General features: G+C 35.5%; 2 protein-coding genes across 2 annotated transcripts; one reads left to right on the top strand and one right to left on the bottom strand.

Annotated features, from left to right (window-relative positions):
• Positions 1-1273: 1273 nt before the first annotated feature.
• On the top strand, positions 1274-4080 carry LOC114761974 (protein FMP32, mitochondrial-like). The gene is made up of 7 exons (XM_028951422.1): positions 1274-1471; positions 1619-1750; positions 1950-2009; positions 3152-3228; positions 3325-3381; positions 3488-3554; positions 3645-4080. The coding sequence occupies exons 1-7, from the start codon at positions 1304-1306 to the stop codon at positions 3762-3764; spliced, it is 681 nt and encodes a 226-aa protein (XP_028807255.1). The 5' UTR covers positions 1274-1303; the 3' UTR covers positions 3765-4080.
• A 2586-nt stretch (positions 4081-6666) lies between these two features.
• On the bottom strand, positions 6667-9834 carry LOC114761976 (cytochrome P450 84A1). The gene is made up of 2 exons (XM_028951424.1): positions 8862-9834; positions 6667-7584 (listed from the first exon to the last, which is right to left on the bottom strand). Exons 1-2 carry the CDS (start codon positions 9774-9776, stop codon positions 6961-6963), a joined length of 1539 nt encoding a protein of 512 aa, XP_028807257.1. The 5' UTR covers positions 9777-9834; the 3' UTR covers positions 6667-6960.
• Positions 9835-16576: the final 6742 nt, after the last annotated feature.

Here is a 16576-nt window from a genome sequence, read left to right as displayed (position 1 = left end):
ATTCTATACCTATTAAAATAATTATTTTTAAAAAATAAAGAATAAAAATAAAATAAAATCTGGACCGTCCAGATCCGATCTGAACGGTCCAGATCCTGATGAGCACCCAATGCAAATTCAGACCAACCCAAGGAGATTGGCTAAATGACTTGAAACGCAGATTTTTTTAATATAAATAAGAGTATCAAATTATGAATAGTAACTTTGTGAGGGGAGCCAAACATTAACCATTCTATGTGTTGGCTTGGTGGAAGAGTATTTAATGTTATATTGATGATTTAAAATACATTCGATAGAAGCTGGATCCACATTGCAGAGTGTTCGTTTTTGTTGATTTCCATTTCTGGGCTTATCGTGTCCATCCCAGCCCAACACAATTAACAATGGGTGAGATTTGTTTATGACGTGGCGCAATTTGAATAATTAGATTCAGAGTGATGTAAAAAAAAAAAAAAAAGTTTCAGAGTGGTTTTTCTGAAAAAAATATTATACTCGTATCTAATTTTATTTGTTCAAATGAAAAAGTCAACAGATTAGATTTTTGGTGAGGATTGACAAGGCCACTTAAGAAGATGTTTGGGTGTAAATAAAATTATAATTTTAAAAACAATTTTATAATATACAAAATAAATATATAAGAAAAATTTTGAAAACACTTTTTAAAAATCTAAGCCATTCAAACACCTTCTAAGTATTGAGTTTCAATTTTTTGATTCAGCAACTGCGAGGTTTGATATCTCGGGAGAAACGACGTCGCTTGGGAGCGAAGGAGGGGCAGCGGATATAATGGGGACGGAGAGAAGTCAGTCGCCATTGCATTGCTGCCTGATTGACCAAGCTCTTCCTGGTTCTTTCGTCATTCCCTTATACTCTTCTTCCCCCATTGCGTTGCGATTAAGGTACGGTCCATCTCACACTTAGCGATAGGAAACATCTTTTTTTCTTTTTTAATTATGATTATGATAATCGATTGTTTGCTTGTATTTCGGTTGCCGAAAACGCGGGTAGGTTAGGAAGGAAGATGAAATAACAATCTTTCTTGCTTTTGTGCTTTTGACGAATCAAGCGGAGATCTTGATTGATCTGTTTTTTATCCCGCAATTGTCCTCGTCCTAGCTTTTCCTGTGCATCTTTGTTCATGATTGTCTCCTTTTGTTTGATTAGTTGCTGCGAAGGCGATTGGTATCGAATTTAGGGTTTGAGAAAAAAGCTTCCGAAGATATTTGTTGGCCTTTACTCGCGGAATCAGATGGCTCGCGGCTGCGGCTGCAAGCGAGTGGGGCAATTAGGAGCTAATTCAGGGATGAGCTTGATTGGCTTAGGAGCTTTTGGGACTTCAAAAGCATCGTCTTCATTGGATAGAGTATCTTCGGCTCTTTTGCCTCTGAATAAACCAATTTACTCTAGACACATTTCTCAACTGGCGAATTCTAACGGAAAGCGATTGTTTCTCGTTGACACATTAGCTCTTGTAATTTGCTTGACTCTTTCTTAGTCATTTAAAAAAATGCTCTCGAAACTTGATAGATTCTAACTTTTAGACGTTTGCAGAAGATTTTTCTTTTTCTAGAATTTTTGTTTCCTTTAGGCATGATTGTGGCATCCTGTCATTGTTCAGGTTAGGAGATTAGAAGGGCAAGGCTTGCCCTCAAAGCAGGCGGAGGCTATAACTGCTGCCATAACTGAAGTTTTGAATGACACTATGGAAAATGCATCCCAGTCATTTGTTTCAAAAGGAGAAATACAAAAAGTAAGATCCTCAGCTGCCACATTAAAATTATTTTCACTTTGCAAGTCTTATCATTTGAACCAAATCAATTTTTGTCCAATACTTATATTTATGCGGGATTTTCCTCATGTTTCTCTAATATGTTCTTCGGCTCAAAGTGTGAAAATATTCAATACAAGCTCTAATATTAGCTGATATGGTTCTCTTTTATGTCTTTCAGATTGAAATGATTCAAGAAGCCAATGTTTCAAAGTTCAAATCGGAAGTCCAGAGTTCACAGGTACTCATTAATTATGTAGAATTAGTATTATTTACAAATTTAAGGGCATCTGGGTAGATGTGGATTATGCAAATAATAAAATTGCTGTGAGATAGATTGGAAAGAAATTTTATCATACACTGTTGTCAATGCTGAAGATGTATTAAAGACATTTGTTGTTGGTGTATTGTTGCAAATGCTAATTACTCATTCTTCTATTTTCTAAGCAGCTGCAAAACATTCTAATGCTGCTTTTGGGCTGAGTTTCCAAAAAGTGAATGGTTATCTGATCTAATTATCTAAATCATAAAATCAAATGGATTGCCCGTAACTTTTGAATTGTCATGTATTTTTCAACTGTGATAATTGCTGGTTTTCAGTTAAGAGATGACTCTTAATGTTCAGTGAAACCTTGTAATTTTAGGTATCCCCATATGTTTTAACTTCTTGCCACTCCCCAGTTAAGTTGTTTTATTTGTTTTCTTCTGCTGCTTAAAGGGTCAAAAGGAACTTCTATTTTAAAATTTACCAAAAAAGCATGCTAACATATGATACATGTAATATTTAATTACGTAAGGAAAGAAAAAAAAAAGTGAAGGTGATTTTAACCAAGTAAGAATATGAAATTAGTATCTTATATTCAGATGAACGACATCTGCTTCTTAGGATTTGTTCTGTTGTACTCTATTTAGCTAGCATCAATTTATTAGCACGTGATCTCTTTGGCTTGATGATCACTGTACTATTTGGATTTTTATAGTCTGAAAATTATTTGTGTTTGCTTCTTTCTATTTTAGGGTGTCCGGGAATAACTGCTTTAATCTTATCCTCCCGTGTTGTCTCTATTAATCATAGTGGTGATATATGATTTTTGTTTTTCTTAAATGTTGAGCATTGCCTTACATAATGCTAATCTTATCCTCCACTCTGCGCTATTATAGTTCAAATGGGTTATAGGAACAACTTTTTTGATGGAGAGAGCAGATTAGACATGGAAGAAATTTTCTTAGACCTGTAACGTTCAACCATTTGTAGGACACCATGCTCTCGTGGGAGTATATTTGTTGCTTGATTCTTCTTAACATTCTCCCAAGTTAACCAGATTTAGAATGGAAGTTCTTGCTTGCCTAACCTCTCATATCCTGAAAAAAAATTTTATGCAGGGCCATCATTTTTCTATGTTGCAACATGAAACTGAGAAGCTTCGGAATGATATAGAGAAGATGCGTAATGAATTAAGGTCTGTTATATGGTGGCCAACTTTGATCAACTGTACTTTTGGGTTTATTTTCTGATGTTGTGATTTTTATGTGTAAGCATATTGGTTGGGATGCAGATATGAGATAGATAAAGTCACTGCAGGGCAGCGGCTGGATTTGAACCTTGAAAGGGGGTGAGATTTAAATTCCAAAAGATGTTCATGATCAAGTATAATAAGACTTGTGTTAAATAGGATGGTTGTTTTAAAAGTTAATTTTGATTATCGTTTGCAAGTGCAGGAGAATAAGGGATGAATTAAACAATCAGAGTGCTGAAACTACAAATCTGACTAACAAACTTGATAGAGTAAGGATATGTTGTGCATGTGACTCTGAGAAGCATTTTTTTTCTAATTACTCTCATGATTTATGTCTCTCACTGTAATGTAATGTTCAGGAAATTCATGCTTTAAAAGCACAATTGGAAGCAGCAAAATACGAAGTTATAAAATACTGCATAGGGACCCTTGTTTCAATCTCTGCTGTTGGCCTTGCTGTTGTTCGCATTTTGATGTAAACATATGTTGTCCACTAACATTAGGTTGAAAGACCGACCCCAAAGATTAAATTTAAGGAGAGAATTGACTGTGCTATTGGAGCTGGAGGTGAAGACTGCGGCTCCCAGTAGGATGGAAATGGGCCCTTATTTAGCCCCATTTCCATATTCTTTTTGTGTAATTTGTTCGCACCATTGCTTATGGGTTGTTTTCATAGTTTATACAAGCCAGTTCAATGATGATGCATGAGGTCGTTGGATCATAATCCATAATTATCTTCCTTACTGGGGACGAATCATAAATGTCATGGTTATTGCGGTTTAGCTGTGCTTGCAATTACTTCTAGTCTTCCATACATCTTTTGATGATGACCTCTACTTCTACTTCTCCGGTGTGCCGGATAACGTGTGAAAAGAGCACAAGTTGAGGAGAGACTACATAGTGTGAGAAGTCCGTATCTGGTTAATAGGCATCAAGTAATCATTGCTGGAGACGCATTACCCTCCTTCGGCTAGTCTTGACGGTTGAGTGTGGGACTTGGATTTCTTTAGCTGGGAGAACTAATAGATTTATGATTGCATTTAGATTGTTTGAATGTTAAATGTTTATGGTAATGCATGCCTATAAAAATAAAGTGGGTTTAAGGGAGGCATATTACATCGTCATTATGGGGGTGGGAGCGGGTTGTGGTTTGGGACCAAAGGCCAGGTCATGTCTGGGTGAAGCGGATATATGAGACGCCGCAAAGTGAGCTGCGTAATAAATGTGGATGGCCGGTCCGGTCCGGTCGGTTGATAGAATGTGGATGCGAAGGAAATTTCGAGCAACAGGCTGTGATGATGCCAGAGGAGGGAGGGAGTAGGTGGGGAAGGAAGGTAGAACATGACGTTTTGATTGAAAGAGAACCAAAGGAGAAGGAAACGTCATGAGAGGTCAATTTATATGCTGTGAATGCGGCCACCAACTTCCTGCCGTAACCTTGCAATCCCAACAATGCCGCAATTGAAGAATTCGTTCATCTTCACACACCGAATGTGTGCCCTTAAGATTAGGATGATGGGGATCCGTATGTCTCAACTTGTGCCCTAGTTTCTGCTTGAGGCAACTGACAAAGCTGTCCTTTGGACTCAACCATTTTGAAACCGTCCCTCATCTCCTGCGTCATTATCTGGAATAGTGGATTGCTTAGTTTAGCTGACATTTGACTCCTTAATTTTAGAAAGTGTTTGGAAACATTCAAAAATACTTTTTAAAAACACTTTTTTTATAAAACCAGATAAACTCTTTTACATATTTATTTTGTATACCGTAAAAGTACTTTTAAAATTATGGTTTTGATTTCATCCAAACACCCGTTTAGTTTGCCTTTTTATCATCAGCATAGGGCCCTCCTGTTCCCGCTCGAGTTTTACTGAATATGACTTGGGAATATTCAAATTTATTATAAATTTCATTTTGTATTTTATATTCATGTATTAGTATTCACAGTCACCATTACTTAACGGCCAAAATATGACAGAAGTTTTCAAACGGTCATAGATTTTAATATTATACGTCGGTTGTCTTTATTCACTCATTCCGAATCCGAGCTATGAATAAGATAAAGCGGATATTAATTTCAAAATGCCATCTTTATCTCCAAAACATATAAATTTAAGAGGTTGTTTAGTTCGGAATTTTTTTATATTAATTCCTGGTAAAGTATTCTAGCAATTATAATTTCTTTGATAAAGTATTCTAGCAATTATAATTTCTGTTTCGTTTTAGGTTTGTAAATATAGTATAATTTTTGGGGGGAAAACTAATAATAGGTCTCATTAAAGACTGAGTAAATTTAATCTTCAAGAAATGATTTTGTGAAACTTTTCAACCATAGTAATACTAGTTTGGCTCATTAATATAATATCTAATTTATAGTTCAATTTGAACTACAAGTGGGGTACTATGAGAGTTGTTAATATCTTTACATGACTTGTTAAGTATATTATTGAAGTTGTAAAAATACTATTATTTGAATTTTCTGAAAAACCTATTGTTAACTGCTATATTGAACTTGTTGATAGCATTATACAATTTGTTAATCGTGTTACTGAAGTTATAAAAACGTCACTTTTTGAATTTTCTGAAAAACCTGTTGTTAACTGCTATACTGAACTCGTTAATAGCATTAAAAAACTGATTAACCGTGTTACTGAAATTGTAAAAAATTTTTAAAAAAAATAGTTGTCAGCCACTGAAGCTATGTTGACTGGTCATCAGTGAGGATACTTGATTTTTTTAAAAAAAAAATAAAGAATAATATGATTATTTTAGCAAATTTGCAAATCGTGACTTAATCACTCATATCTAAACTTGAATTTTGGAATCATTTTTTTTGGTCATTTTTCCTATTTTAACATTGTTGCGTGTGGATGAAAAGTTTTGTGTTGGTCCAAAAAAAGGTAAAAAGTTTTGTGTTTTCCTTTTGTTTTGTTTGTTTTGGCATCTTTTTTGTTGGTTTTACAATTACAAGGCTATGTTAAAAGTCAAAAACACAATGATAGAAAAGGAAACAGACCATTTAGGAGCATTTAGATATAAGTTTTCTAAAACAACAAAAATGTATGCATTCCTCCACCGTTGGAACTTGTAACCCCAAGGTCGAACCTTGGCTTCTAGAGATCATTGGCGGCCGTTGGCAGGTGAAAGATGAGAAAGCATACTATTCTTCCTTCTTCTGGTAGTGTTTTTTCTGACCATGAAAAGATATGCATTCTCAGAACTTGACATTTTAGGTAAAACTTTGGCCTTTTAAATTAATTTCGAATGTTTTTATTCTAATAAAAGAATAAATTTAAACCGTCCGATATAATTAGATGATTCAATTGAATCAAGCTGCATAATTTTTTCCATTGGAGAGATAGATAGTGTCTAATATTCATGTTTCGAGATAAGGTTGCGATTGCATTTTTATTCCGAGGTAAGTCATTGATCTTCAACAAAGAAAAGGGGCAAATTACAACCGAACGACCTAAATGATTTGGCATAAAGATCAAATGAACAAATGCTTCAAGACAATTAAATCCCCCCAGATTCCTCTTCTTTCTTTGGAATCAATTATTGTTGCTGTTGCTGTTGTTCCCCTTCTTCATATACTCAGTATATATAATTGACAGATATTTCAAAGACCAAAAAAACAAAAACAAAAAACCACAGAGAGAAGGACTGGAATGAGATCTAAGAGAGGTTGCACACCACGCGTTTACTGGGAATGGCAACGAGTCGACTCGCTCTGGGAGCGGTCAGTCCGAACACGTCGCTCATGTCCATCTCACTCGGCTTCATCCCGTCCGGCAATTCCCAAGTGAAACAATGAAGAAGGTGAGCCACCGCCATGTCCAGCGCGTAGAGTCCGAGTTGCATCCCGGGGCATGACCTCCGACCCGACCCGAACGGAATAAACTCGAAATTGCTTCCCTTGAAATCCGCCACGCCCTGTTTCAAAAATCGAGAAGGCTTAAAGGAGTCCGGGTCTTCCCAAGAGTTCTTGTCCCTCCCGATGGCCCACGCGTTGATCATGACACGTGACTTCTTGGGGATATAGTAGCCGGAAACCTCGGCATCTTCGGCGGTCTCATGGAGGAGCAGGGGGATGGGTGGGTGGAGGCGCAGAGTCTCCTTGAGGGCGCATTTGAGGAAGGTGAGCTTGTCGAAGTCGGACTCTTCAACTCTGCGATCCAAGCCGACCACGTTAGCGAGCTCTTGCTGGACCCGCCTTAGATCTTCCGGGTTTCTCATCAGCTCCGCCATCGCCCACTCGATTGCCGACGCCACCGTCTCGGTCCCACCAAACATCACGTCCTGTCATGCATTACCTTTTTTGTCGTCAATAAAAACATAAAAATTTCTCAAACTATATTTTAATTTTAATTTAAATAAAATATTTTTTTGAAAAAAATAATATTATTCACAAGTTCTAAATAATCACAGCTTATTGTTCAAATTTTATATTAGGTTAATATAACTTTTGACCTCTAAATTTGTTATTATTTTGGTTTTATTTTCTAAAATTGGTTTAAGTTTTTATTCGATTATACAGAACAAAGTACCAAAACCTATAATTTAAATTTTAAGAAATTAAAATCAAAATAAAAATAAATTTGAACAACTAAAATTTGTATTAAGCCTTCATGTAATCTATGAAAAATCGTTAACCTAACTTATAATTATAAACTGGTAATTTGTTATATTATACACATTCTATTTGGATGTCATGTCACTTAACTTGAAAATCTTGTGAGGCCAACAGATACAAAAACAATTTACAGCCTACAGGCAATTGCTTGGGATCCGTCGCTGTCACACCTCTTGTATTTGAGGCGGACAATCTCCGCACCCGTCGTTTGCTCCAACAAATAAAAAATAAGAGAGAAGCACAAAGCAAAGATGGTCATGATTTTGTGCTTTTGGTTTCCAGAATCGGCGTTTTGTAATAAACAAAACACGCATGTAGCCATCATCAAAATAGTCACAAATAAATAAAACATGCGTTTTTTCTTGTTCGGGAAAAAAACTAACAAGTTTTCCCCTGCCCTCTGTGGTTTGATGACATTGTAATATACACACAGATCATTAGCAGTAAATGTTTTTCTGTTTTCAAAATTCTATTGAACGATTGAACTGAAACATAGTATCTTCTGGTACTTAATATAGAACTTAGTTGTTTGGTTAAATATAAGACTTATTTCTTATATTTATCAATTTTTTCTAAATTATCACTATGGATACTCCGTTAACCATATCAAGTAGAAGATGAAAGGAAGATATTAAAAAAGATGATTATGGTGTTTTAAAAAAAACATGTCATATTTCTCATAATTAACTAATTTACTTAATTTTTTTAATATAATCAAATTAGTTAAATAGGTCTTATATTAAGGGAGGGGTACTTTAATTTGTGTCTCTTTGGCCGGTGTCGTAACAGTCAGAATCCGATCCCATTAACGTTGAAGAATCTTTTTAATTAACTTAAATTATGCCTCGCCGAGATTGGAGGTGACGGAGAAGCTAAGTGAGGAGAGATTAGCTAGAAGTGGGAAAATGAAGAAAGGGTGATGGATACGTGCGCGGGAGCTTACCATGATGATGGCTTTGATGTTATCCTTGGTGAGTTTGATGGAGTTGTGGAGATCCTCAGACTCACTCACTTGAGCTTCCTCACTGTAAAAAGCCATCAGCTCATCCACCATGTCCGTTTCCTCATCGCCGCAGCCATCGCTTTTACTCCTCCTTTTCTGGATATGCTCGTCGATGATTTTGTCTATGAATCTGTCCAGAGACGCTCGTGCCTTGGCCAGTCTGGCGTTCAGTCCCTGCGGGTCGATCCACCCGAGGTAAGGGATGAAGTCCGCGATGTTGAACGCTCCGAACAACTTGGAGAACTCCTGCAATATCCCTATGAACTCGTCCTGTCCTTCCTGCGAGCTCGACCCGAACGCCGCTCGGTATATTATGTTCTTTGTCAGCGAAAACACCAACTCACCGATATTCACCGGCTTGCTGGTGTTGCTGGCCACGGTGCGCACCACGGTGTCCACCTCGTCTCGCACCGACTGCCACGATTCGCCCCGCTTGCGACTGAAGAGCTTCATGACGCAGACCTTGCGCATCTGGCGCCAGAAGGGGCCGTAGTGAGCGAAGGCCATGTCGGCGCGGTCGTAGGTGAGGTAGCTGATGGCTATGGTGGCGGGTCGGTTGGAGAAGATGTTGTCGTGGACCTGAAGAACTTGGCGAGCGGCGTCGGGGTCGGAGATGGCGACCATGCGGAGGAAGCCCATTTTGAGGTGGAAAACGCCGCCGTATTGGGAGGCGAGCTTGGCCAGGCCTCTGTGGGTGAGCCGGTCCATCATCAGCATGTTGCCGATGATGGGGAGGCCTTTTGGCCCAGGCGGGAAGGGCGAGCGCCGGCGAGATCGAGCGAGGAGGCCGAGGAGTAAGAGGAGCGGGACGATGAACAAGAGCGCCAAGGGCAGGGGCTGGTGCAGAGAATCCATGCGTATGGGTTTTGAGGTGTTGCAACTAAGAGTGTTGCTGAGGCGAGGGAGATATAATGTGCCTTTATATAAACCCCAATGCAGCTATATAGGAGTATTTCATTTTTCTTTTTGAAATTATTAATTGATTGATTCGCTGATGGATCCTTGTAGATAATGGAATGCAATTTTATTAAAGCATGTGATGTATAATTAAGATGAATATAATACTATATGTTAGTTAATATAATTAACCGCCGAATTGTGATATGAACATGATGTATATGATATATAAATTAAAACGAAAAGGGTAACAGTGTAAAAGGAGTTAACGGCCAGCGGGAAGCATTGAAGGAAAGGAGGTAGAAATGTGAGATTTGACAGCATGCAAGTAAACAAACAATTGGGCACCAAATTAAACACGTACGGCCCCTCCCCTCCACTCAACGTATCACCCCAGAAATTTAATCCGTATATTTTTCATTATTACTATTACTAATTCATCATTTATGTTTGGTTATTCTTCACATACACCATAGGTGATTTCTAAGATTTCTTCTGATTACTACAACTTACCCAATCCTTCTCATTATTGTCAGTATCGCCCTAGTTAATAATGCCAAATCAAAAGAAAACTCTCCATCATTATTATACTTTCTTCTTTTTTCCCGTTACATAATTATTATATACTACTATTAACTCTTGGTTTTAAGAATCAAATTATAATTATAATTCTTAAAATTAAATGCAACTTTTCTTAAAAGGATGTTGATGATAATTTTTACCATTGAAAATAATTATTATTTATTAATGCTGAAGGTTCCTAACTCAGAAAATTCGGGTGCATGCAATATATATATGTATGCCGGCTTAATTCGTCTGCTTTGTGTTTCAATTAGTCCGTGGAAATATATGTAGTTTTCTTTGAAGAATGTAAGTGAAGTTTGACAAATATGGGTCGTATAAAGAGATATTTATTGTGAGTTACGTTAATTATATTATTGAAAGTGTGGGATTTTGAAGTTTACCTTCAACTACTTTTTGGATTTTACCTTGTGGATTACGTGTTGTTGGTAGGAAAACAATGAATGAAGGTGGGCGATGGCTTGACCCCTTCCATCAGGCTTTTGAGTTTGAGGAGAAGGGGTTAAAATTAAATAGGAACAACAAATTAGACTACGCAATTTGAATTTTGACCTTTTGATTAAAGAAAAAAACATTGCAATATACGTATGCATATATGTTCAAAAGAATCTTATATAATACACCACAACATTCGTCATTCCTTGAAAAATTAAGTGAAACTTGACTACACATACGACTTTACTGTGTGGAGTGAGCTCAACCCATATTTTTCACATTCCTATCACGCCTTTCAAATCCATCAATCAAAGTACAAGACGACTCATTTTTCAAAATAATACTACGCGTCATGTCCTTGATATATAAACTATTTGATTAATTTAAATCAATTAAATTAATTGTTTGTAATAAATAAATATTATCTTTCTTAAAATATTATTACTAATCAAATATTATTTGATAGAACATTTAATATGTGAAATTATTACAAGGATTGTCATGAAAACTAATCAAATATTATTTGATAGAACATTTAATATGTGAAATTATTACAAAGATTGTCATGAAAAAGATAGATAAATAAAAAAAAAATATTAAAGTCTCATATTTTGAATTAAATTAAAAGTTAAAGAACTCTTATATTAAGAATAGCAAGTGGTTTGTATAAATCCCAATTATGATATTAAATGCATTGGTCTGAAACGTTTTACCTATTTTGAGTCTCTTAAAATCACAACGGTTGACCTGTACTTGTAACCTGTACCGTGTGCAGCTTTCACTTTATATGTCTATGTGCGTGTGTTTCCCCATTCATCACATCCCAAAATGGTGATGATTATACGTACCCTCTTGTATATTGGAATCGCTGATGCACGTCGCCAACATATACATTTTAGAATCGCGCACAGTTTAACTACTCATATGTGTTGGTATACATTTTATTTTATCCATTTTAGAATTAATGATTTTGCTTAATTTCTGCTGAAATTTAAGTATAGTGGGTCATAATAGAGTTGAAACGATTTGGTTGTTGTTGTGCTATTAATTTAAGGAGATAAAAATATAGGGGACAGGTACAGTGATTCTCAGACTAGTGATATTTTTCATGTCGGACAACATTTATGTTAAATTTTTATATTCATTATATGTTAAGTTCATCAATTTTTAAAATATTATCATTAAATTATAAATTTATATTCAAAAAAAGGATACATGAGCCTGCGTAAGTGTAAAGAATTTGACATCATAAATACAAATAAGTTAAATATTTTGTATGCTAAAACTAGAATGTTAGTTTGGATGGGTTGAGAAATAACGAGAAAAGAAATTCAATAAATGATCTGAACGGCGTACAGACACACTGCGTTGGCAGGACGTAGACCCAATGGAATTAATGATGGCTTGTTTCCATTGGATAGGGCCTTATCTTTATTGTCCAGTTCCGTCGTCTCTTCAACTGCAACGAAGACTCCAAATGAATATATATTTTTTATTAATTAATAATTATAGGCTTTGTTTGAAACCCGATATAGTGTGTGATGTTTAAGTTTGCTTTGGTGGGAGTTAATGAGTTTACAGTTTGCTTTCTATGTGTGTTTTGATTTTGCTGCCAAAGCAAGAAAATCTGAAAGGCGTGAAAAACCGGTGGCTATCGATCTGCCTCTAGTTTTGTCTTTCCTATCGCAATATCATGTGATCCGACCACTTCATCCCCCTCCGCAATATTGATATCAGGCTCGCGTCGTCAGATATCTTGTCGCCTAACAATATTTGATGCGTTATCAAGTCATTTGGTATCCATCTATCTATCCAAATATTTACAGCTCATTCCTGTGTTGCCAATTATTAATTAATTAATTAATTAACAGTTGTGAAACAGACTTCATGCATAAATATGTATATGTAGGTGACAAAAATAGGTCGAACCTAGTGATCACTCATCGGCCTCGAAAGCTGACAGATTTGATGTCTCACCTTATTACTGTAAACCAAGGGTCACTCTCTTGGATAGACATCCTAGAACCATTGACGGCGTCGTTTCACCGTTATACGGATCTCTCCAAACTTCCTCCCTTCTTCATTCCCCTTCTTCATTTTACTCATCATAACCCATACTCTCAGGCCCACATAATTCCATTCCCCAGCCCCATGGTTCCTGAAAACTCCAGTAACTCTAATTTGAAGCGCTCATTAATGGTCAACGAGTCTCCGTAACATAAGAATAAGCTAATATATTTGCTGTTACTGTATGTTCATTCAAAGCGTGCTGTGGTTACAGGACAGGACCGGAGAAAAGGCATGGTATTCGCGAACTGAATTTTTATAATGATTATGTATATGCTTGCAGAAAAGGAAGTCATGCTGGATACGATGGTTGCATGAGTTCTTTTCCAGGGATGAATGATAATTTTGATTAAAAAAAAAAGAAGTTTATATCTGTCTGTATTAACAAATTAAATTCAATGAAATTATGGGTGTTAGGACTCGAAGGATCTTTCGTTACCAGAAATTGTGAAAAGAACCCTTATGAAAGTGGTAGAACTCGGGGGAATGAGGTGGCGACCGAGGAGCTGACCACGTCATAACGTAGGGTTATGAAGTTGTGGATTGTTGTGGGATCCACATACATGGAGAGGTTATTTTGATTGTAAGAAAAGTAAATACTGGGCAGAAACTTCTCCGCACGCACTGACACGCTTCTTGTTCATTTTATTGACCATGTACGGGAATACTAATCGGTCTGAGCATTTATAATAAATGCAAATCTATATGACTGATTTGATTCCAAAAATACGATCACTTCCAAAAATAATAGAATTTAAATCACAAACTAGACATGTATTTACAGAGTTACATACTCCTCCTCCGGTCCTTAATATAAAACCTATTTAATTAATTTGATTAGATTAAGGAAGTTAGGTAAGTTAGTTAATTATAAAAAAGTGACACATTTTTCCTAAAACACCATAATCATCTTTCTTAATACCTCATCTCCCTCTTCTACTTGACTATTGTTGAGGGAGTATCCATAGGGGTAATTTAGAGAAAATTAATAAATATGAGAAATGGGTCTTATATTTAGAACCAAAACCAACTCAATAATTAGGTCCTATATTAAGGACCTGAGGAGTATATATATATACACACACAAGGTATAATGCTTTTGCAATATAAATAAATTTGAAAAAAAAGGGCCATTTTATGCAACAATATGGACATGTGAAAATACAGATTTTCCCTAAAATGGAATAGAGAAGGAAGGACAGGAGCGGGTTTGCGTTGGGCTTAGCCATACATGCGAAGGAAGGGAAAGTTGCGGGAATTTAATTAAGTGATTAGGTTCTTCTGCTTCTACTTTTCTTTTTTTTTTACTACTTTGGTCTCATCATTGTGTTTGTGGTTTTTATAATTTGACTGCTTTTCATCAATTTAGCGAAATAATAATAATAAATTCCCTTCAAATTATATATATTGTGTCAGGCCGCGCATGTTCGTTGTTAAGATGGAATTTGAATTGTTTAAATATAAATATAAATTTCATAGTTCAAAAAAATTATATATAATTTTTTTAAAAATAAATTAAATGTGTTATTTTAGATTTTGTACACACACACATATATGTCAATTTTAAATCTAGGCCGAACGGTGTTATCAATGGAAAAACGTAAACGTGGAAACCCACTTTACTCCGTATCAATATCCACTAAATCCCTTGCCCTACTTTTTTGATTTGTTCCATTGTTCTTTGAATTCATTTGCTTGTCAATATCATATTAAATATTACAAAAAAAGTCTCCATATTAAAAAAAATTTCCGCAATTCTTTTGTATTTACAATAATAAACTTTTCTTACAACTTATTTTCAGAACTTCTAGATATTACACGCATACGACTACCACGCTAACTTTTTGGTGTTCACATGATTACATTACATTCTTTTTCAATCCCCATCCAACTAATAACCTTTAAGCGTGAACTTTTGGTTTCATGTTATGGTTTTTTGATACACTTTGTTTCATGTTATGTTTAATGTACCCTTTCTTTTGAAAAACAAAAAACGAGAAATAGAAGAACTCTCATTGGAACGAGGCATCAATTTACGTCGGTTGATTGTTTAGCACCGTTCTAAAATGAATTAACAGTGCCTGTCTTGTTTCATTCGTCGTTGTCCCTATATATCTCTTCCTTTTTTCTTTTTTTCTGAGCTGACCGTGTATATCTCATTCTACATGTATAATGTGATTTTCAATGGCAATTGGCGATTCTCTCGAGTTTCTATCCTTGCTTAGTGATGTTCATACGTTTGTTGGAGTACAATGTTTAAAGCATGATGATATTTTCTCCATTTGGATAAACTTTTGTGTTTTCCCGCCAATTATTTCAATAAATTAGTCATGTATTCCTCTATTTTTTTTTCATAAGTGACTACAAAATAGCAAATCATGTATATTAAGAAATCGATTAAAATTTGCTAAGGACAATAAATATATTAAAAATATAGCCTTATTTATGAAGATGGTGAGTGAACAAGTGAATAGGTGAGAAAAAGAAATAAACAAACAAATGTAATTAATTGAAGATAAAAATGACAAAAATTGCATTAAAACTTTAGACATTTTCTAAAATATAACATAACTAATAAAAGGAATCAAACTTACTCAAAATAATTATAACTAATAAAATGGACCAGAAGAAGTATAGATTTAGCATTAGTAGCATAAAAGTCAGGGCCATTTAATTCAACTGATACTAGTTAAGAACTTCTTAAATTTCACTAATGCATATGATTACTTATTCGATCTTCCGTAAATATAATGAATGCATGAGTTGAGTAGCAGTGTACAAGTATTGCCAGATAACATGAAAGTCAAATTGATTCATTTTGAACGAAAAGAACTACAGATTAATTATTATATATACCGACAAATACTTTAATAAACAAATATTTCGTTATAAATAAAAAGAAATGATTATTTTCAAAAGGTTTACTCTGTGCATTGTAATGATGAGTTGACTAATGCCTGAATTTTTTGAAAGAAGAGGATCGGAAAATTGAAAGTGATAACTTGATGGGAGGACAATCAAAGTCGAAGATCTAATAAGCTGTCTCCACCAGTTGGTTTCATGGCAAAAATGTCTTATCATCACTATATATAAAAAATCAAGCAGAGCATTAATTGAGAGAAAGTGACACATACCTGGGAGTAATCTTTCTTAAACAGGGGTATCGCCACACAAAAAAAAATCTTTCCTAAACAGGGGATTAAGAAAGACAGACAAGCAAAGGACTGAGGTTGATGAAGCTGCAGGAAAGTCAATAATCAGGAAATGAGGGGTTCATGAGAGTGATGAAGAAGCAATCTGAATTAGAAGTGAACTTTTGGGGAAAAAGACTTTGGAACATTGAAATGGTGAGTTGCTTTTGATTCATTTATTTGATCGGTTGATATGGGAAATCAAAAACAAAAACGCCTCCTCCTGTCTGTCTTCATGTCTCGTGTATATACATGGATGTCCTTTCTTCAAAGGTTATGGCTACCTTCCTTACACGTCTGATACGACGGTTTAAGCATATATATGCAGATGCAGACAAATTAAGAGAGTTGACAAATGAACATCGATCTCCCTCTTTATCATCCCCAATTAATAATAATTCATTCTCCTCTCTCAGATCCATACTGGTTGGCCATGAGTAAGCACATCCTTGTCACCAAATTAAACTGTAAAAAAAAACATAT

Source organism: Neltuma alba, unplaced genomic scaffold, assembly GCF_004799145.2.
Source record: "Neltuma alba isolate B1F8T4 unplaced genomic scaffold, ASM479914v2 tig00011157_pilon, whole genome shotgun sequence".
Classification (NCBI taxonomy): domain Eukaryota; kingdom Viridiplantae; phylum Streptophyta; class Magnoliopsida; order Fabales; family Fabaceae; genus Neltuma; species Neltuma alba.
This window is presented reverse-complemented; position numbering and strand designations above follow the sequence as displayed.